The 23,003-nt window shown below is 32.9% G+C and overlaps 1 protein-coding gene across 1 annotated transcript; it reads left to right on the top strand.

Moving 5' to 3' along the window:
• Positions 1 to 7,399: 7,399 nt before the first annotated feature.
• Positions 7,400 to 9,332, top strand: LOC133859684 (NAC domain-containing protein 100-like). Its single transcript, XM_062295185.1, has 3 exons — positions 7,400 to 8,077; positions 8,207 to 8,481; positions 8,574 to 9,332. The coding sequence occupies exons 1-3, from the start codon at positions 7,888 to 7,890 to the stop codon at positions 9,084 to 9,086; spliced, it is 978 nt and encodes a 325-aa protein (XP_062151169.1). The 5' UTR covers positions 7,400 to 7,887; the 3' UTR covers positions 9,087 to 9,332.
• The last annotated feature ends 13,671 nt before the right edge of the window (positions 9,333 to 23,003 follow it).

Genomic DNA, 23,003 nt, shown 5'->3' with positions numbered 1-23,003 from the left:
TGTTCCATGCTAGGTTCCAATTAAAGGGTATTATATATATATATATATATACACACACACTAGAATACCTTCTATAAAGATGAGCCGTAAACCCTCTACTTTACGGCAATTAATTATAAGTAAACAAGTCATCAAAAATTAAAAATTACAATAAACATGAAAATATCCAATCTTTTAAAACAAATTAAAGAATGACGATTTCTAGATCCTTCATCGGAATACGGTGGCTTTGGGTGGTGCCCTTCTCCAGATTATGGCAGAGGCTTTCGGCAGATCCGGTGGGGTGATGGGGGTTTTTGCAAGGAAGAAAACTAAAAAAGTGTTCTTTTGTCCATTGGTTTTGTTTTCTTAGTAAATCCAGCCGTACGCCAACACCGAAATTCACAGAGTCACTGCCGGAATAAGCTGAAGTCCATAGCCGTAATCCGCCTCTTGGAGCTTGTCCTTGTCGAGGAGTATTGATGGGTAGTTGAGAATCTCAAATTTGAGGTTAGAAAAGATCGTGAATGATTAAATCCTAGGAGTTTCTGGGTTTGGGAGGGCGAGGGAGAACATGGGTTAGGCTATTTTGGGAAAGAGCTTGTGAAAGCCATTGATGGTGGTGGTGCAGAGATTAGAGGAATGAAGATTGAATAATGGAAGATGGACGAGCACAGAGTCATGGTGACAGTAATATTTGACTAGTTTGGATGGCTGGTTTGGCTGAAAGATCCGGTGTTTTCATCCTATTATTTTGTTATAGTATTCTTTTTCTTTTTTTTTTCTTGATGTGTCAAATTTTTACTAGATGCTGTAAAAATGGTGTTTTACAGCCCATCCTTATAGAAGAGGCTCTCATTGTATATTATAACATACAAAAGTAATTCAATTAATTACCTCAAAAATAATTAATTCAATTAATAGGTGTTAAGGGAGCCCAACATAAGCACACAATTAAAAAAAAAAATTTGATGATCAAACTTTTATCTGATGATTCAATTTATTTATTTTTTCCTAAAAAATTGTCTGGTCCGATGTCTGCGCCTGTTCTAGTATTTAAATTTTTGCTCTAGCTTGCACAGTCTACACCAAAATGCAGTGTTTTGGTTGAAATCTTCAAGTTGTTTCCAACCAAAACGGTTTTGGTGGAAAAATACACAATTTTCTGCTATAAGTTAATTAAACATTTATTATTTATACTTAACAATAATTAATTATAAGTTACGTATTGATACAATTATACGTTTATACCTAATCTGTTAATCATAAATTCATAATTAGTAATTACACGTAAACATGGAATAGGATTCTCTCCATTTCAACTATGTTGGGGATAATCTCGCTTGGTTCGGTCCATTTTGAGAGTTGCAAGCCTCTAAGGTTACATGGGCTCGCTCACAATTGTGGGCCCATGGCCCATTAGATATGGACCTGCGAGTACGGATACCAAGAAGCCCCGGGAAGACATTGCCCCAGGACTAGCGCAACGGACGAGGATTCGTTATACGCAATCTCGGATCTTTCTAGTCATACCCAATCCCGATAAATCCGAGACTAAAACTAATCTTGAAATTGTTGTTGGGAATCTTTCTTTGAGATTGTTAAGAAAAGAACCTCGGTTTGGAATGTGAAGAATTCCGAGTCAAGGCCTTACTTTGAGAGCGCTCCTAGGTCAAGAAAATGAATAACACGAAACCCTAAGGCAGTGAGGATTCTCATCATTCAGCCTATAAATAAGCCTATACCTCATATATGAAAAAAAAAAAAAAAGAACGAAAAAAAGGAGATTGAATGATTGTACTTGGGCATATTTATCACTAAAACATTGATTTAGGCATCGGAGAGAAGAACTTCGGTCATCCCTTGCGTGTTCTCTTGACATTGATTGATTTGCAGCGATCAGAAGACGTGAAGAACAAGAAAGGGTATGCTGTTAAGGCCATATGGGCAATCTGTACCAACGAATTATATTAATAATAATCATACTTAATTATTATTTTATACTTAAGCTAAAAGTATTAATCAAAATTATGGAATTACAATCTTATATCATACTTAATCCCTTAAGCTAAAAGTATTAATCAAAATTATGGCCTTAGAATTTTATATCATACTTAATCATTATTTTAGTATGAATTGTATACTTGTGACTAATGTCATTATGTGGCTATAATAGTTGTTAATGACATAATAGTTGTACCTTAATTTTTAGTTATATATATTTATGAATTATGATTCATATCATATGATATAAGATTATTTATAATAACATATGATAATTATGAATCATATTTATCATAAGTATCTAATGATAATACTTAGATAATATAATATAATTATATAAGCATTATCATTATAATTTAGATACATAAGACCATATGATTATTAGATTATATAATAAATTTATATTGTGCCATATGATCTAAGATTTAATATCATATAAATTGTTAGATCATATGATCATTTGATATAAAATTTAATGATAAAACATATGATCATATCATCTTATGATATGAATTCTAATGATAATACTTAATTTGTAATTATAAAAAATACATTGTTTCTAATGCTAATTGCTTAATTTAGGATTATATATACGGAATATCAATCACATTATCATTGTATATGATTATATGAATAATAATAATAATAATCATGCTTACTTATTATTCTATACTTTATAAGTATTAATCAAAATTATGTGCTTAGAATCTTCGATCATACTTAAATTTAAGATCATATCACCTATTATTGCTAGATCATATTACATTATTAGATCATACTTAATCATACAATGATAAAAAATTATTGTTGATATGATTATTACATTATATAATAAAGATTCAATGTGCCAAGATTTAATATCATATAACTTATTAAATCATATGATAATATGATCTTATGATCATTTGATATAAATTATAGTGATAATGCATATGATCATATCATCTTATGATATGAATTATAATGATAATACTTAATTTATGATTATAAGAATTATATTGTTGATTTTAATTCTAGTAACTTAATTTGTGATTATACCAATCACATTTACATTTTCATTGTATACTATATGATTATTTGAAAAATATGATTAAGTATCAGAATTTTTATTAAATCATATGATTAACAAATTTAAATTGTTAATTTAACAATCAATAGATACTTAATCGTTAGATCATATAAGATATAACCATATGATTATCTTTTAACATTAAACTATATATTATATATAGATACTTATAGATATAATTATATATTCTATAGCAATTAATTATTGATATTTAATAATTAGGAAAAACTATACTTTACCTCCAATATCTTTCACACCTTTTTCAATTTTGCTCCAAAAAAATTTTGGGGGGCCAAAGCCACCTGCAAAGAGTTGGGGAGGGTTCGGCCACCCCCATCAATTTTTATTTTTTAATCTTTTTTTTTAAAAAAAAATGATTTTTTAAGGGACATTTCGGAAATAATTGCTCTTAAAAATCCACGTGCGTCACATGTGAGTCTATTTCCATAAAAAATGACTGAATTAAGTAATGGATAGGCTACATTGCAAAATTAGGAAACTTTGTTAGGGTCCATTGCAAATTTTTTCACTTTGGAAGCAAGATTGAAAGAGGCGTGAAACATTGAGGGGGTAAAGTGTAGTTTTCTCTAATAATTAATATATATTGACCATTGTTAATTTGTTACTTTATAAGTAATATAGTATATAAGTTGTTTTTTATCAACATGTATACATATATTTATTAATAAATATATATGAATCACGCTAATAAGCAAGCCGAACTTGATACGAGTTCGTTCACGAACTTTAAATAAGCGATCCAAGTTTTAAACGGTTATGTATCGTTTAATAATCGAGTATAGTTTTATGTCAACGAACGACTCTTTTAACAAGCGAGTTGCGTTCGAGCTGAGCTTACGGGTAGCATTGTTCGTTTACCGCCTGGCCTAATTGTAGATGTCTAGTTTCATTGCTCCGCCATTGTCTCCAATATAAAAAAAAATATAAAAAAAAAATAATAATAATAAAAAGATTATGTGTTCAATTTGGCTACCAATATGTACACTTGTTCATCAATCTTTGACAAATCTTATAATCAGCTCCTATAAGTGGGATAACATTACAACTAACATCGTCAGGAAATGTCTTAAATATTTTGGTCAATCATCTAAATGCAAGAGAGCTTAAAATCAATTTCAACATGCCCATGCCGATCACATTAAGACAAAAAAAATTAATTAGAAGCATTATTTTAAACAAATTAGGAATTGGGAGGACCCTTGTTTGTTATAAAAATAAACCAAGTCAACCAACCAGGATCTACCCCCTCTCCAGGATTTGATTCTCTCATATCATTCAGTAGTTAATTGGTTGCAACTCCCATACCTTATGTGGTATATAATTCTTGAACAAATATGTGCCATGGCGTCTTAGAGAATAAATTTATTAATTTTAAATAAGTAACGAGTTAGAGAAATTTCCTTAAACCCAGTTTATAAAATTGTTATATGTCCCCTTAAACATGCGAAAATCACATGCTTTTTTATTAGCCGTGAGAATTTATTCAACCCAGTTTGTAAAAAGTTTTTGCCTCTTTTCTAATAGCATTAACACGGTCGGAGATAACATGTTCAAAGAATTTTTTCCAACCCAATTCATAAAACTTGTCCAAAATAATATTATTCTTAAAATGTATGTAAGAAAACGTTTTCCTCAGTTATAAACTTCTCTCTCTCTCTCTCCCCATTGACTTCTACAACATGAGATAATATTATCTAGTTATATATATTCAACCTTTTGTTTTTTGATAAAGTTAAAAAAAAAAAATTGTTTGTGGCATCGATTTGGTAATCACTTATCATTTGCCTCATCTTTACTCCCCAAACACTTTATTTGCCGAATTCTATCCACATTCAAAGATAAGATTGGAATTTCTTTCCACTTTTGATTAATCAGCTCAAAAGCACATGTTAAAACTTTCTTTCCCAATTTTGTTTCCAAACAGTTTGAAATTAACCATCCGATTAATGAGATCCTTTTTTCTAATCATGTTAATTCCTGCAGGCTCCACGGCCTTAAATAATATATTTTCCCAAATCATTGGTTTAGGTGCTCTAATCTATTGGCAGCTTAAACAGAATTAATAAAGATTGAGACTGTCTACAACCAAATGATACGAAAAGATCCAAATGAAGAAATTTTTCGATGAATTTGTTTCCAAGCTCTGCCCTGATGACATCTAATCTCAACTTTTCTCATCGCTGACCGTCGATATAATGTTGATTAGCTACTCTAACCGGATGGCCTAACTTTGATCGATCGAATCGAACCCCAATCCCCTTATTTTGCTTTGTAAGACTTTTCCACGAACCATGTTTCGACACGTTTGTGTCTCCAATGGCTGTCTCATGTCGGAACACAGGAAGCAGGGCCCACAGTTCCAGCTCAGCTTTATAATGGGTCAAAATCCACTTACATTGTTTGGTGCCGAACTTTTCGACTCACCCAATCATAACTTCCCAAGTGGGCTAATTTTCGCCAACGGCAATTGGCGGCACTGTCTAATTCCTCTCTTTCGCTGTGTTGACCTTAACGGTGTGAGCGAGCCTCGGCCGCCGGATCATGAGGTTTGCCAAGACGATTAAAATTCCTCAAAATAGCTAAAAGTGCTGCGCACGCTGCCACGCTTGGTGGGTGCATAATTATATATTGTTTCCTGAAAGGGAAATGCTTGGCGTTATTTAGCTTAATTAGGAAAGCAATCTTTAATTATTGCATACTAATCAGTAATCACTAGGGAAAAAGATGACCAAACGACTAATTTTTTTATAACCCGAAAGTTGATTCCCTTGTTTATTCCCATCGGATAAACCTTCTCTCCAAAAAACTGGATTAGTCTTATCTCAACATTTGTTTTTATTTGTAACGAAAGCACTAATGTACACCTCCCCAATGAAAGTGTTTTCCGTCATCGTTGAATAATAGTTGTGTGATAAAAACATAATTTTTTAGATGCATACGTTTGGAATTGCGATTTCGTCGATAATAAGTGTAATTTTAAATCAAATTTTTGTTAGGAACTTTTTTTAAAAAAAATACAGAATTTTAAAATCTAATTTATTATTTTAAAGACAAAAAATGCGACTTTGCCAAATTTTAAATTGCACTTTTTGAAATCGTTAACTCAAACGGATCTCTGGTTTAAGAATAAAATGATAGAAAAGATGTGTTTTTAAGGATAATCCGAAAGAACAACATGAGTAACACGTGCATTGTAGTATATATGTTTTTCGACAGAGAAAAAACAAAAAAGAAGAAGAGGAAAGCAGTTGTACTTGTAGCCCATACGTGGGTTGAGGGGTTTGATGGAGTTCAAGTCGTCTGCATGACCATGCATAGCCACAGGGGGCGGGAGTTTTCCCATTGCTTGTGTGTTACCTAATCGGACGTGGACAAAATTTATTGTTGGTTGGGTTGAATTAATCATCATTTGACAAGTACTCGACCCCTTTCGAGATGAAAATGAGATTAATTACAGGGGTATGCTTTTGTTGCACTATATATTTATATTTATATTACTTTTGTGTTATTCAAGTTTTGGTGTACTTACTTTTAATAGATTGAAAGAGTACCCACCAGATATTTTGATATGCACAAATCAAATTTGTTTACAATAATACCCGTCTCCGGCCATTTTAGTTGATTTCGATAGCCAACAAGAAAAAAGCTCCATCAAAGGGAATTAATTAATTAATTTTAATAGCATGATATTAGTTTTTTTTTCAAGATTTTTCAGGGGGCCATTGCTTACTGGTTGATCTTTCAAGTTTCAGCTAGTATCATAAATATGTCTATTCAAGTAAAGAAAGTTGCAACGCTACAAAGGCTTTCGCAACCTGCGAAAAATACAAAGGAATATAATCAAGTGGATGACATAGAGTTTTTGAGTTTCTTTTTTATGATTGTTGATAGATGGGATGTTCGCTTTTGTGATGTTCTTCACAGTGTCGGTCAGACAGTTTATGGCAACAAAAAGGCGGCTATTTCGCAACAAAACTCTGTGTCAGGGGTTCACCACTTCACCTCCCCCACAAACAAACCTTAAAATGCAGAGGATAATATAGCGTGACTTTTGCATTCTCTTAAATTAATTAATTAATTAATTAATTATTATTATTTTTTTTTTTTCTTTTTTGTTATTTCATGCGGTGAAGTGAAGTCCCTCTAGTTGCGTACGTTTACCTGATGACCGTAATTATTACAGCTAAAGATAAGGATCACTTGAATGGAATAAAAGCGTTCTGTTTATCACATTTACATGCAGGTTGTGGAGGTGAGTGGTTGCTGGTCAAATTGAAAAAACACAATTATTACCGAAAAGTTAAAAAAGAGGGAACTGACATCCTGAAACTACCCACCAAGTTTCCTTACAAGCCACGCTTCTTTCTCTCCAAAAACCAGTATTTAAAAGGGGTTCTGCAGCTCAGAACAGAGTTTCTTTTCTTAACAAACATCTTTCAATCTCTTAGATACTAGATAGGAGAGCTTTTCAGTCCATACCCCCTATATCCTCCCTTCTCTTCATCTCTGAAATTCCATTCAGATTATTGTATCTAAAACCTCTACAGTTTCCCTTCTCTTCTCTAACAGTATATCTCTCTTTGTATTCTTGTTATAAGGTTGGTTTCTCCTGTTTTCTCCTGAATACAGAAAATTAGAGGTTTTTAGCAGGAATTCATTTAGAAATTATAGATATATATCAGACCTGATGGAGTTTGGGAAAAACTTGGTTCTGTAGGTTGACTTTCTCTGTTTGTGAAAATCCATTGAGGATTTAGATAAAAATTTCAGGTTTGATTGCTGAAAATAGAGGGTTTTATAGGGGATTCGGAGGAATGGAAAAAAACGTTTTTAGGCTTAGAAAAGAAACTGAGCAAATTGAATTGCCACCAGGTTTTCGATTTCACCCGACTGATGAAGAACTTATAACTCACTACCTATCCCCAAAGGTTCTTGACACCAACTTCTCTGCTATAGCAATTGGCGAGGTCGACCTTAATAAGTGTGAGCCTTGGGAGTTGCCATGTGAGTATCCTGAATCATATTTTCTCTCTGCTTTCCTCTGTTTCTCTTTGTATTTTCATTTTCATATGGTTAGCTGGCTATATACTGAAAATTTGTTTTAATTTCATGCTTTGTTCTTCGCCAATGAAGGGAGGGCTAAAATGGGTGAAAAGGAATGGTATTTCTTCTGTGTCAGAGACAGAAAGTACCCAACTGGTTTAAGAACAAACAGAGCTACTGATGCTGGATATTGGAAAGCCACAGGGAAAGACAAGGAAATATATAGGGGGAGAGAACTGGTAGGAATGAAGAAAACTCTTGTTTTCTACAAGGGGAGGGCTCCTAAAGGAGAAAAAACCGGTTGGGTCATGCATGAATATAGACTAGAGGGGAAATATTCTGGATACAATCTCCCCAAAGCCAAGGTAAAAGCTCTTGCTCTGTTTGCTCTGTTTTGATCTATTCTCTCCTTTTCTATGTTGTGTTCTTGATGTTTTTGTCTTTGTTTATCTTTCAGAATGATTGGGTAATATGCAGAGCTTTTAAGAAAATCTCAGCTGGGAAGAAAACCCACATTTCTGGATTGGTGACGCTAGGCTCCTACGCCAACGAATCGTGTCCTTCACTATTGCCTCCATTAATGGAGACGTCTCACGTGACCTGCTTCTCCGAACCGATGGAGGACCAGAAGGCCAAGAAAGACATGATTGATAGGTTCACCACTCATCTCGCAGCTGCCTCATCTTCCTCAAACCCAGCGTATAATTCCTCTGCTCTAAACATGGGAAATTTTCACTACTCCGACTCTGCTTTAATGCATGATGAGTCCATATTGAGGATTCTGCTTGAAAATCATGCTCCAAACATGGAACGGAATACAAAAGCAGCTGAGTTCTCGCCTGACACTGGATTTAGCACCGATATCTCTTCGGTGGTGTCCAACCATGATATGGGTCAAAGGTCTTTTGAGGATCAAGAACCATCAAGTTCTGCTGGACCAGTGGACATTGATTGTCTATGGAATTATTAACTTTGAAGATGGAAGAATGTTATGAAGGATAAGAAGAAAAAGGTTTTCAGGGAATTATTAGTTGTTACAAATTTGTGGTTGTGTAAAGATTCTCTGCATGCAAATTATAGGCATTAGGTAGTAAAAGAAAATCATGTATATTGAAAAATTTAGCTTATCAGCATTCAACTGATAGCTTTATAGTTTGCTTGTATACAAAATTCGTGACATAGAGTTAATATACTAATTGCTGTTTGTGGATTGTAATGCTTTTACTTTTTTCTATTTTGTTTTCAATTCTTTTTCCTCCCCCTTGTTTTTTTTTTTTTTTCCCCAATATTAGTTGATCATCACATTAGAAAAACTCTCTCAGCTAGCAATAATGTGATAGGACCTGTCCTCCTAGCCCTTATTTTCACTTTATTTGTAAAAATGCTTTAAATTTCTACAAATAAAATTAATTTAAATTGATTTTCCCTTTGTTTTTGAAGATGCCTTTTTCTTCTGAGAGGTTAGTTAGTGACTTCATGATAATATTATCTCTCTCTAGAATTCATATGTTAGGTCACCAACCCAAAGTTATATATGTGATTAAGAATACATGGCAAAGTGCACAAGTACTTGGGGCCTAAAACAAAGCAGTGCATATCTAACAGGCATTATTCAGTTTTCACAAAACAGATCCAACGAGCACATTTTCTTTGGCTAATTACTTGATGATGCTTTTTACACTTGTAATATTGCTAGCCTTTAAAATATATAAATGAGCAAAAGAGTTTACAACTTTCAAACTGTTATAATATGTAATTATTATAAATGTACCTAACAGGGCATGGAGTTTGACTCGGTGGCAATTCAAATTTATTGGTCATATTCAGATTGTATCGAATTATGAATATATGTATTGACACGAACATAATCCATCAAGTTAATCGTGTCAAACCTTCGAATTTGAATCCTAGTCTAATCTGTCTTCCAATATTTAGGACGGCTCATTTTGTATTTGTTGTCGCTACAATTCAAGAGAAATTTTGAAAAATTTTCTTTGCAATTATTTTATTAATGTGATATATCCAAAAACATTTGGAGGACAGCCGTTCCGGTGGCAATGGCTTAAATGAGATTCTCTTTCTTCCAATCAAGTATAATTTGGCACCAAAAGAGGCCTAGAAAGTCAAAAAAGTAAACTTTTTATGTGATGTGCTAGTCTGCTAGATGCCTCAAGCATATATCCAAGCATTCAGACTCTAATAATTACGAGGCAGTGCTGTGATGTTTCTTTTTATATTGCAATTTAAGAGATCCCAAAGCTGGCGAGTTATTCAACAAAGGTAAGCTTTTGCATGATCGATGAAGAATCGTATCATTTGAAGAGAGTTTTCTCCAAAGTCTTTTGTCTATGCAATTAGATTCGAGTAATACTTCTTGTACCAAAAAGTATTAGTCATTAGATTCAGCCATGTCAGAGGCCATAGACCCTAGTAATTATGAAATGATCCTTCCTATTTCTTGGAGAATGGAAAATCCATCTATATATATATATTTTCTTACAAATGAAATCTGAAGTTATTCTTTGTCCCTTAGTGAGAGAGGGACAAGAAAATTCAGTAGTTTGTAGACAGTGGGTGTTTGTCCACTGTCGATCATTAGTTGATATGTTTACAAGTGTACTCTATCCTCGGAGCTATGCCTCACTAGGTAAGTGTAGAGTGATTTTGGTCCATCTTTGCTTGAGGAGTGTTGTTGTTACAAGTGTAGATTGGATAGTGTACTCTATCCATTGTTGCTTGTAACAAAAGCACTTGTAGAGTGGATTTTTGTCCACTAACATTAGTTGATATGTTACAAGCGTCTTTGTTGGCTATGAGTGTTTTTGTGAGATAGATCAGGAGTTGAAGAGATAGCTAATTCTACAAATTTATAATAAATAACAATCAGAGTTTACTAAAAGCATCATAGCAATTCAGTGCCTCGGTCTAAGACCGGTCATCAAGTTGAATAGATATGTATTACTGATCTAATAGTCATTAGAGCATCGAGAAATGAAGATAACTATTTTCCAACTAAAGAAAATCATCAGGGACTACCGAATATCCGGTACCAAATGTATAGAAACTCTAGGGGCATATTGCCCAACTCTGCACCACCGGCCTCCATCATCACTATCAACTCAGGGGCAGACTCAAAGATCAACCTAGCATAATCATCCAATGACATCCTCCTGGTTAGGCGCCCAATATCCATCCTAAAAAGAATACCCAACTATAAAACAATACATGTTTTCCAGGTGGAAAGACAAAGTGTAAGCTAACAATTTAGTGATTAATAATACACGGAAAAAGCATGTTATCATATAATGAATTCAGTTGTTTTAGCAAAAATGTTTACAAATCACAAGCAATAACATAATATGTAATTATCTGTTAAATGACAGGAATATCATGATGATGCATTATAGTTATAGTATATGATATTTAAAGTGGACATGTCATAGTTCAACACCATCTTGATAGGGTTGGCGTTGTCCCAAGGGACCTATAGTACGACATCGGTGCCCCGGTGAAACACGCATACCGTCAATGCTAGTAGCTCGACCGAATTTAAACCTTGGGTGATTCACACCACTAATGATGTTGTTATTATGACTACCAATTAAACATGGTTGCACCAGTCACCTATAAAACCGTTGGATCCAAGGCCAAATATAAACATAAATTTCTTGACCATATGGTTAACTTGTAAAATAGTATCCCATGGTTGTCATCTGTAGATGAAATAACATGTCATATATATGATGCAATTAACCAGTGTCTTTTACATACATGCATTTACGAAGCTCTCATATTACATCATTCCAGTATTCGTCACACATTCAGATGAAGACTATTGACTATTCAATGAAACCATAACTGTAACGACCCAAGGAAAAGCGCTAGCCACATCTGCGCTATCACCCCAAAATGACTAGTCAATTTTAAAGCTTCCCTAGAATCCATTATAAAGCCCAGTTTCACTTCGTAACTAGGCAATGTGGGACTTAGCACTCATCTATCTTTTATAAACCACTTACTCTATGTGAGTTATTTATCTATTCCCAATATGGTGGGGCTGGGGTGTTACAATAACAACTAAACAATTGATTAGAGGACTGAACGATTGCATACAAAACTCTCATATTACATCAGCAGTTGCTGCATTCTTGGGGTGGCTGTGCAAGTCATCCCTCAGTTGGGGTGGCCACACAATCCACCTCCTTTGTTTGAGGTGGCTGAGTAAGCCACCTCTCTACTTGGGTTGGACCCGTGAATTACACTCAAGAACTCGTATTAAGTCTTATTTACTTAAAAGATTTGAACTTCTCTAACGGAAAAAAAAAAAAAATAAAAAAATGTTAATTTTAGAGGAATACAACGTGTCCATTGCCCTCCAATCCATGTTTCTGAGTGTTATTCAAATGATCATATCTTATAGTATGGTCCAACAATTGAATGAGCCTCTGTGGAAACTATATATTACTGTACGAATTAACATATTGTTTTATCTATTAATGGATTTAGGTCTAAGTTGGAAAAACCATGCCAATCTAGTAAAGCAATAAGCATCTTAGGGGTCCTAGTTTAAAAGTCATAATGTATTGTAAACACGCAATTGAATGCCACAAAACAAAAGTCTAAGGTACGGATGCCTAATGATATATTCATAACACAATTAATCATAAATGATTATTTGATCAGGAGCCCTCTTCCATCTGGCTCTTTAAAAGCTAATTTTGAAATTGTAATAAAGATTGACATGGCTGTAGTCGCTGTTGTGATAAGTGGTGATTCTAAGGTTTCTTTCAAAGGTAGATGTTAATGTAGGGGAAAGCTAATGCTACACTGCTGCCTGCTGGAAGTTAAACTTAGCCCATTCTTATGGCTGCAACTCTCCCCTATTAGAAAGAGACTCTTTAGTTATTATTTAGGCAATCAACAAAGTCAGAGCATTTTTTTTTTGGAATTTTGCCCCAACATTCATCAGCAACTCCAGCTTTTTCAAAGTTGGACCCCTTCGAAGATCTTATGCAGTGCTAATAGTAGAGCACATTAGCTTACTAAATGGGCAGTTTCCCACTGAATTTTTTGAAGCATTCTCAATTTTCTTCTGGCGATTAAAAATAATGACAATAATTCAATTAATGGACTGTGTTAAGAATTAATTTTTGCATTTGGATTCAAATATAATATTTGAAGACTATTCTCACCTAGCTAGTAAAACATTTTTGTCAATCTGAAAAATTATATATTAAACATGTTTATTCAATGCAATTGAATTCGATATGTTGAAATTAGCCAATGTGTCAAGAATGAATAGATGTGTTACTTATCAAACTATTAAAGGTTTGTGTGTGACTTTTTCATGTGGGTATGATAGAATATACAGTAATCTCAATTAATATGTGTAAATGTTTGGGAAATACTGTACACAGCCGTGAGAATGCATTTATAACCTATTAAATGGACTGACCAAGAATAAAATTAGGAGACCATACCAATCTTGTTCACCATTTTAGGGGGGGTAACCCCCATCTATGATAGTCATTTAATATGATAAACCTATAGGTAAGCACTATCCAATTGAATTTTAGTTAGGTGTTGACACAAAATGATTCTCGTTGCAGGGGCGGCTCAATAAAAATCTCGAGGGCTAAGGTAAAAAGTTAAAATGGGGCCTTTTTTAATTTTGAAATATGAAGATCATAAATTTTTTACATTAAATATTAAAAAAATTATTTAAAAATCATTCTTCTAGTTTTTTAAAATGTAAAATTAGTAATTAAATTTTCATGGTCAATTTTTGTTAATATATTATTCTAAATAGATAATATGACTAATTTATTTTATCTTTCTTGTAAGATAAACGATTGTAAGTGAGATTTAATTAGTTTTTATATTAAAATCAACGACATGCAACCGGAACAAACGGCCAACTAATACTATCATATAAGATATAAAAGAAATAAAGAATGATAAAACCAGAAAGCAAAGGATTAGAATTGATGAAAGCAAATAAGAATAAATAAATAAATATAAAAGAAAGTGGGTGGTGCTTAAGTTTGAAATTTTTTAAGATTTTAAACTTTTTTTCTTTGGAAACCCTCGTAGCATGTCAAATGGTTTCCTCTCAATTTTTTTTTTTTTTTTTTTTCTTGAGGCCTTTTACCTTTATATATATATATATATATATATATATAAATGCCTTCTTTTGGGGGCATTTTATAAATTAGGCAGTGGCCTTATTGGCTTAACCATCCGGTCGACCTTGTTTAAGAGCAATCTATCAAAAGGGAAAACGAGAATAAAAAATTTGTTTGATAATACTTTTTCTTTCTCCCTTTTATTTTTTCTTTTTAAAACATAAACACTAATAAACAACAAAACGCTTAAAACAACTTTAAATTTGTTCTTTATGTTACATTACATCAAAACACATTTTATTTTATTTTTATTTTTTATTTTTTTAAAAATACAAAGCTTTGAAAAGCATTAACAAACAAAGCCGATACAAAGAAATTCTTATCAACAAGTCAATATAATAATAAATTGTGTTATTATTTTAGACAGAGTTTTGTTCAAACGCAGCCTATCAAAAATAGGAAAACCCTATCCTATTTTATTTTGTTCAAAATTTGAATGCATAGAAACTATGCTAGTCTTGCTAGACCCTATATGAGATTATGGCCACCTAGTAAAACATTTTAGGTGTTGCCAATTTTTGCCGTGGTGTTTGTGCAAATAGAAAGCCTTAAAACTTAAAAGCGAAGGTACAAATTAATATGATATGGTCTGTGTGGACGCGAAATTGCATCAATGGTCCCTTTCTTTTTCTTTTTCTTTTTCTTTTTTGCATCAATGATCCTTTACTTTCTGAGAAGCTGGAATTAGCCTGGGCCGGTGGGCCCTAACGGCTAACCCAACTCGGGGGACTGACAAAAGTTAGGCAGGTGTAGGTGGGGCCGATGCCCTCTACGGTTGAAACGTAGCGCGTGGACCCCATTTCTGTTTTTTTAATGCGTCATCCCAGTGGGCCCATCTTCTGGAACCCACCCTACCTATTACGTAGAAAAGTCTCTTTTGGAAACCCCCGCTTTCATATTCGATCGTATCCTCTACGATTACTTTTGAGCTCCAATACCTAATCTTACTAATTAAGTTTTGATAATTTCTCATAGCGAAAGAATATAATATTATTATATTCTTTCTATTCTTTTCATGGACTTCCAAGATGATTAAATATATAAATTGTGATTAAAAAAAAAAAGCACACTCTGATGAGAGATAGGCTTTAAAAATGTACAACTTTCATATATTTATGAGTTTCATCAATATATCTATTTCTCTTTATCACTTGAAAAATAAATAAATTGAAATTTTCGTCATTCACCCAATTATAAGAAATTAAAAAGGAAGAAATAAAAAAGAAGTAATAGAAATTACTGACTTAGTTAAAGATGATCGATGGATAAAATAATTAATTACAATGGGCTAATTACATACGATAGTCAATTAGTCCAGCTTCCTTCTGAAACTAAAAAAGAATTTAAGAGGAACAAAGGTATCTCAACAATATATAACAATTCAAGGAATTAAGCTTGATTATTGTCTTTAGATCGAATGGATTTTTGTTTGGATCAGAAATGCCAACAAAAGATTAAAAAATAAAAAATCGTGCAAGAGCTTATATATGTTTTAGGATAGAGAAAAACAATCATTTTCTTTTGGGGTAATTACCTTTTTTTTTTTTTTTTTTTTTTTTCATAAACTACCACAATTATCAACATGCCAATTGACACCTCGATTAAAAGAAAACATGCAATTATCATTTTTGTACATTTATCCCCTTCCATCACTCAATCAAATGCATGAAAAGACCCAAATACCTTAACTCAAGTTTTAAATTTACATATAATACCTTAAAATTAAATAATTAAAAAATATACATATATATATATATATATATATATATATATATATATATATATATATAAAAAGGAAGAGGAAAAGTGGCAGCCACCCCCTCTAATTTTTTTTTTCTCTTTTCTTTTTTATAAAAAAATATAAAATTTTTTTATTAAATTACTATTTCAGAGTATTTATGTCTTTAAACAAAATTTAACGTCTAAAAATTAAATATTCCGTTCAATTTATCGAGATTTTCAGATTTTCTAACGGAATGGGAGTAAAGGTACAAAAACAGTAATTACATACTCTCTTTTAATTGAGGTGTCAATTCGTAATAATATGTAGAGAATAACCGATAATTCAGAGAAAAAAAAAAAAGCATAGGTAATTAACCCTTTTCTTTTTTCTCTTTCACCGGCTCTTCCGTTTGTATGACATATATAGTATATATGATTAAAATATCTGCGTCCATTATCTGTACCAGGAATCTAAACAGCAGTCTGTAGGCCGGCCATTCAAGATAAAAAAATATCCCATTTGGACGTACTGTCTCATGAATGATTGAATGGATATGTTCGACAAGATTGGTAAAGCTTATCCTCAATTGCTTAACTTTAATTGATCTCAAATTCCGTGGTTTTCAGGAGAATTGAAAAGATATATGTATGCATTAATTCATTATATGAATTATCGCCTTGACAGATAGATTTTTTTTTTTTTTTTTTTATCGTACTTTCTTTTTTTCTGCTCGCGTTGTCTTTTGCCATTTTGCATGGCAATGCAGTGAACCTGTTATCTTTTAATTTGTTTTTTTTATTGTATATATCTTTTGTAAGACGTGGGTGGCAAACAACGTTAACTTTTCTTTATTTTAAAACCAAAAAGTTATGATATATACATGCATCAGAATCTGACGATCAGATCGAAGGTGATGTCAAGAAAGATCTAGCGCGCATGGGACTACATGTTCCATCGATCATGATCACCGCTTGGATGCTGGCTGCATGCCCTTCCATTGAAATATTATTGGCAGACACCTATCTGAAATTTCCAGTACAATCACGAGTTGTTTCATCATTCAATTTGTAGTACATACAATAAGATAAGATCCAAAACCACATGCATGTAAATATTGCGTACAGTACTATCGTTATGAACAAGAGTTCTACCAAACTTGTCTGATCTCTCTAGCTAACACTTGCTGTCCGGAGTGATTGGAAATGATGATGATCAAACACGTGTATGGGTTCAAATTCTTCCGGCCTCTCTCTTGCTTTCTAAATCCTGTTACCGCTTTCTGTTTTATGGGAGATGTTGCCCCGTTTAGCCACCTCCACCCTTCCTTGGTTTTTTTTTTCTTTTTTTTTTTTTAAAAAAAAAAATTTAAAACATTAATTTCAAAACATTAAATTTTTATTTTTATTTTTTACATCACATCAACAATTTTTTACTACTATTTAAATAAAAGAATTCACTACTATACAATTTTTTTTTTTTTTTTTTACTTTTTCATATAAATTCTTTTTTCTTTATATTATATTAATCACTTTTTATTATTAATAATTTTTTTTTTCATACTTGAGGAGAAGGGATTGTCAAAAAAAAGGCCGCTGTAAAAACCGTTGAAAACGTACGTGAAGAAACCCCCCTACATCCTTAATTGTTGGACATCATATCATCTAGATCTTCTATTGTCCTATTGTTGGGCTCTAACATCTCTCTCTCTCTAGGGTAAAGAAAATTAAGAACATTATTGAACCTAATTACCTCAAAGAAGCTACGAGTATAATAATTAGCAAGACGCGCGTACGTGCTGCCCGACAATGACGTGGTAATTGGTGGATACAAATCATGAAACGTAGTATAAATACTAGTACATTACTCATTACACTTGTACTAGCAATTTAATTTTATTTTTGAATTCAAAGGTAATGCTATTTAATAGTCTATTATACGACTGATATATATAAGTATTGAGATGACATAACAGTGAAAATCAGCCTTTAATTTTTTTACAAATGTTGATAAAAAAAATGCTTATTTTCACAATCACGTCATCAAGTTATACGACTATAGTATAATAATCTATTAAGTATAAATTTTTTAATTGTTTAAAAAAACACAAAGAGCCGCCACTTGGCAAAGAGATGGCGTCTACACCTTTTAAGTTGAACTATATGACATGAGATCAGAGTGTAATATCCAGCTTTTATTATATCATATTAAAACGTTATAATATGAATATGAGATAACTTCCATGCCTATTGTTGCCTACTTATCTTATGTATTATCTTGTAGGCTCATTCCTTATTCCTTAATTATTCAAATTGTATATACGTTGCGAATGAGCATAGTGCTCAAGGGACAATTACCCTCCCCAAATATCCCGGCCTCTAATGTTGATGAGGCAGTGCGTACCAATCTTTCAAATTTTTTTTTTTTTTTAGAAACTTCACTTAACCTTATGAATTATTGCCCTTTTTGCAATTATTCCCATGAACTTCAAAAGCTCTAAATTTAGTGTACATTTTTCAATTTTTTCAATTTCACCTTTCTTTTAGGATTTTTCGTTAAATCCTGTTAGATTTTTTAAAATACATTTTCTATATATATAAATCAAAGATTCAAGCATGTGTATTTCTGTAAATTCTTCTAAATCTTAATCAACGCGTAAATCATTGCAATTTTTTTCTTTTTCTTTTTTTTTTTCCTCAAAAAAATGAATATTATAGGAATTTTGACAGCTCTCCGTTAGGATCCAACAAAAAATCCGAATAGAGTGGTGAAATTGAAAAAAAATTGAAAGATTAATACACTAAATTGAGAGCTTTTGAGTTTATGAGAGTAATTGCAAATGTGATAGAAGTTTAGGGGTATAAGTGAATTAGTTTCTTTTTTTTTTTTTTAACAAGGACCGATATCAAAAGTTGGTTGGAACTGTCATATCAGCATTGTGGGATAAAAATGTAATTTATAGCATTACTCATGCACTAGCTTGTTAGATAAAAAGAATCTGACTTTTTTTTTTTTTTTTTTTTTTTTCAACTTTTAAGTTTAGGGGAAGGAAAATAAGCTAGGGAAAGCAGGAATATAATAGAAATCTAACTGTTAAAAATGATCTTAAATTCGGTAATATCTTGAACATGACAATATGATATATTAGTCACTATTTATTGAAAAAAAAAAGAAAGGGGTATTGTTAGTCACTAAAATCAGATTTAGAGATGTTAGGCAGTGTCGTCGATCTTGTTTGGTTAAAATTTATATTTAACATTTTTGTTAATCAGCACTAATTTAGGTATGATAATCATTCTAGTTACTATTGATTTTTTACTGAAAGACGTTAGAAAGACCCAATCTCATCTTCATCAACAGGCCCCCTCGACCAAAAATCTGGCTCTATAATTGGCTCCATGATAAGAGAAACTGTTAAAAGCTAATTAGAGTTTCAATCCAAAATATAATTAATTTAAATACCGAAATATAGAATATAACAAATTAATTGTCTGATAAAAATTAAGAGTTTAAATCGTAAATGGGCTATGTTGAGCTGCATGGGCCTATGTCTGCCATCTCTTTGGTGTGCATTTCAATTCGTCCAGCAAAAAGAAAATACCAATGTTGAGCCGAAGCCCATGTATAATAGGTCTGGGCAGTTGATAGCCCAAAAATCGAACATGAGCCCAATTACGAATGTTGCGACACATTGTATTTTTCATGAATCATACATGTCCCTAATTACAAAAAAAGGAGATTTTTTTTTTTATTTTTTTTATTTATTTTTAACTTTTTAGTTTCTGTTTTATTGTTCTTGTTCCCGAAAACTCTATGTCTACTCCTCGACCACAATAGTCTTGTCGCACCACCACCTATGACGTCTGCTCTCAACCTGCACTCAATTTTCCCCTAGTGGTTTGCACTCGTCAAATTTGGAGTCCATATCTTGGTTTTTACAAGTCAGATTTGTTTTTCCCTGTCTATCCTCATCGCCAACGCACCACACCACCGTGACCCTCGGCCTCTTTGCTCTTCAATGCCTCCCTCCGCGCCTCCGCATGACCCTCACGCGCCTACAAATTAAGAAATAAAGATAATAATTTATGCCTTAATTAATTTAAACCTAATTCCTTAAATCCTAATATATCCATCCTCCTCATTATAGATTAAAAACTTATTTACTTTCTCCCAAATCCATCTTGGGATACCCATATCTCTTCAAACCCTAGAATCTTCTTTTTTTCTCCTTAGAAACCCCTAGTAACCAACTCTGGGCAATCTCGTTCAAACGGGCTTCGAACGATGGTTTGAATGAGGCACTTTGTTATGATCTCATTTGAACGGCCTAAGATTGAGGTTGCGATTGAGGCATTCCGAAACTACCTTTTGCATTTTGTGCTAGTTCCATTCGAACATACTCCGATCGCGATTTTGATTGAAGTGCTTGGAGGTTGACTCATTTGAACAGAGACCATACTGTTCAAACGAAAACTTACTGAAAATGCAATTTATATGTAAAAATTTCTCGAAAACCGAACCTTAATTACCAACCCTAAGTCCCTCTTCCACATCACAAAACACTAGGACAATCATTCTAAAACATCCAAATATCCATTTAAATGCCAAAATTCCAGCCTTTTGATCAAACACTAATCTCAATTCCCTTCTCCCTCATTTTTTTTTTTTTCAAACAAAGTACTAAATTAAACAGTCAACAACCACAGTATACACTACTTTCTTAACACAATCACAACTTCGCAACACCACCACTGTCACCACAACCCAAATACCAAACTCCAAATCATCAACTTCAAACCCCATCAAAATCTCAACCTTAATATCATAATATCTACGCTTAACCTTTAAAATGACAAACTAAAAACCGTACCTCAAATTAAATGACAACGATAACCAACCCATCAATATATAACAACACACTAATTAACAAAACTTCAACAAAGTTAAACAGAAGACATGTTTAAAGGGGAGATGTGATCGTTTCCTCAAGCATCTTCCTTCTCTCTCTCTCTCTCTCTCTCTCTCTGTGGGCACTCCAACGAAGGAGAAGGATAATGTAACGTTCCTTATTCGCTTCTATGTTTTAGACCTTAAATTTACGCTAATTGTGGTATCTCTATCTTGTTTGAAGGTAACATGTTAGCACTGTCAAAATTAAACGCACATCGATCTAACCTAACTCGTACGTTTGATCAATCTTGGCTGTTAATCTTCACTTACGACTTCAACGCATGATTGGACATGAAGATGCCATATCGTTCATGCCTCCCCTCGGGATTATTTCGGGCTAGCTAGCTGAACTCGTCCCCCCACACAAGAGAGAGAGAGAGAGAGAGAGAGAGAGAGAGAGAGAGAGAGAGAGAGAGAGAGAGTTTTTCTATGAATTATTTACAATCACTGTAACTTTCTCTGATGCCTTCACCCATCCAATATATGGGCACTAAATATAGCCGCACCCCATTGATGGGAAGGTTGAGGACCTGACGCTTTACTCCATTTGACCAAGCATTGCACCTGTAACGCGAGGAAGGGTACACCCACGGTGGGCGCCCTGCCATTCATTAATATTGATAAGACAATTAAAGAAGTCATTAAACATTTAATTTGATATATACCAGTCCAGCTACGTTTATTTGCTTTCGGGCATGTATATATACTATATAGATATGAATTTTGGTTATTTAATGATTATATTTGGCGTGACCTACCCAAGCTTTATGTTCCACCTAATTGACTCTCTATCTCTCTTTCTTATTCTAGTTGTGATATAGTGTGTAGAGCCTCACCGAAACCAAGTTTCTAATGCATCTGTGGCCTGTTCATGATATTTTTGTGAGATTAGTGATGCATATATTTCTAATTTTTTTTATTTTGAGGAGAAATTCATGACCACGTGGGTTCGTGGGATTATGACAAGTGTAATGGCAAACATTTAATAGGATCATTTAAGACTATGTTGGACCATATACAAAGCTGAGGCTGGCAGTGATAAAATAGAATTTAAGGTGGTGTCCCCAGTGTCCCTCCCTAGCTAGCTCCCACCCAATATATATGAAACTTAGATCCATGAGACCTTTTCTTTGAGCACCACGTACGTACAGGCAAGAAAAATATTAATAAGTGATCTATCTTAGGGCTTTTTACCTCATGGGGTCCTTTTCTTTTTGTCTTTTCATGCACTAAATCGATCCCTTTGACTCCTCTCCACAAGCTTTAGAGTCCCACGTCAGTAAATTGCTCACTGCTTTAATCAAATTATAGAAATAGACTTTGGAGTTATATTGCAAGAAACTTCTTCAATGGAAGCAGCCTGCCTAGTTAGGTCTCAATCACTACCATAAATTGTCTGCCTTTTCTGCCAGGGTAAGTTTTGGATCTGCTTAACTTAATTAAGCCATAAGTCGATATCTAGTGGTTTTCATTCAATTAGATATAAAAATAAAATAATTTTTTTTTTTTCAAAAAAAAAGCTTCTAGTGGTGGCCACCTTGGTTTATTTTTTACATTATCTTTAACAACTTTGATCAAGATGAATATTAGAACATATATACAAAATGAGAGTTGAAAAAATTATTGAAAATCTCTTGTAAAAAAATAAACCCTAGAAATGAGATGGTCGGATAGAAGATTGATCTCCAGCAATTTTTTCGCCGGAAGAAAGCCAAACTCACAAAACGAAGTAGGTCTAGATGAATATTGGCTTTGTTTGCCAAGCTAGGGTACAGAACATAGTAGTGCTGCCTACTGTTTATCTATTTTTTATTTTATTTTATTTTTTTCTACTTTTTCATATTTTATAATACCAATTAACATCAAAACATTTCCACTTTTTTCACTTTTTATATTACATCAATAATTTTTTTATTACTATTCAAATTAAAAAATTCACTACAATACAAAATTTTTTTACTTTTCTATACAAATTTTTTTTACTTTATATCATATCATCACTTTTTACTAATTTCAACATTAACAACTCATT

Source organism: Alnus glutinosa, chromosome 2, assembly GCF_958979055.1.
Source record: "Alnus glutinosa chromosome 2, dhAlnGlut1.1, whole genome shotgun sequence".
Lineage (NCBI taxonomy): Eukaryota > Viridiplantae > Streptophyta > Magnoliopsida > Fagales > Betulaceae > Alnus > Alnus glutinosa.
This window is presented reverse-complemented; position numbering and strand designations above follow the sequence as displayed.

What these genes read in the sequence shown, in the direction of transcription:
- LOC133859684 (XM_062295185.1), top strand. Translation starts at nt 7,888, where the DNA reads ATGGAAAAAAACGTTTTTAGGCTTAGAAAAGAAACTGAGCAAATTGAA. An exon ending in TGAGCCTTGGGAGTTGCCAT is followed by an intron (nt 8,078 to 8,206) that starts GTGAGTATCCTG and finishes TCGCCAATGAAG; the next exon opens with GGAGGGCTAAAATGGGTGAA. An exon ending in ACAATCTCCCCAAAGCCAAG is followed by an intron (nt 8,482 to 8,573) that starts GTAAAAGCTCTT and finishes TTTATCTTTCAG; the next exon opens with AATGATTGGGTAATATGCAG.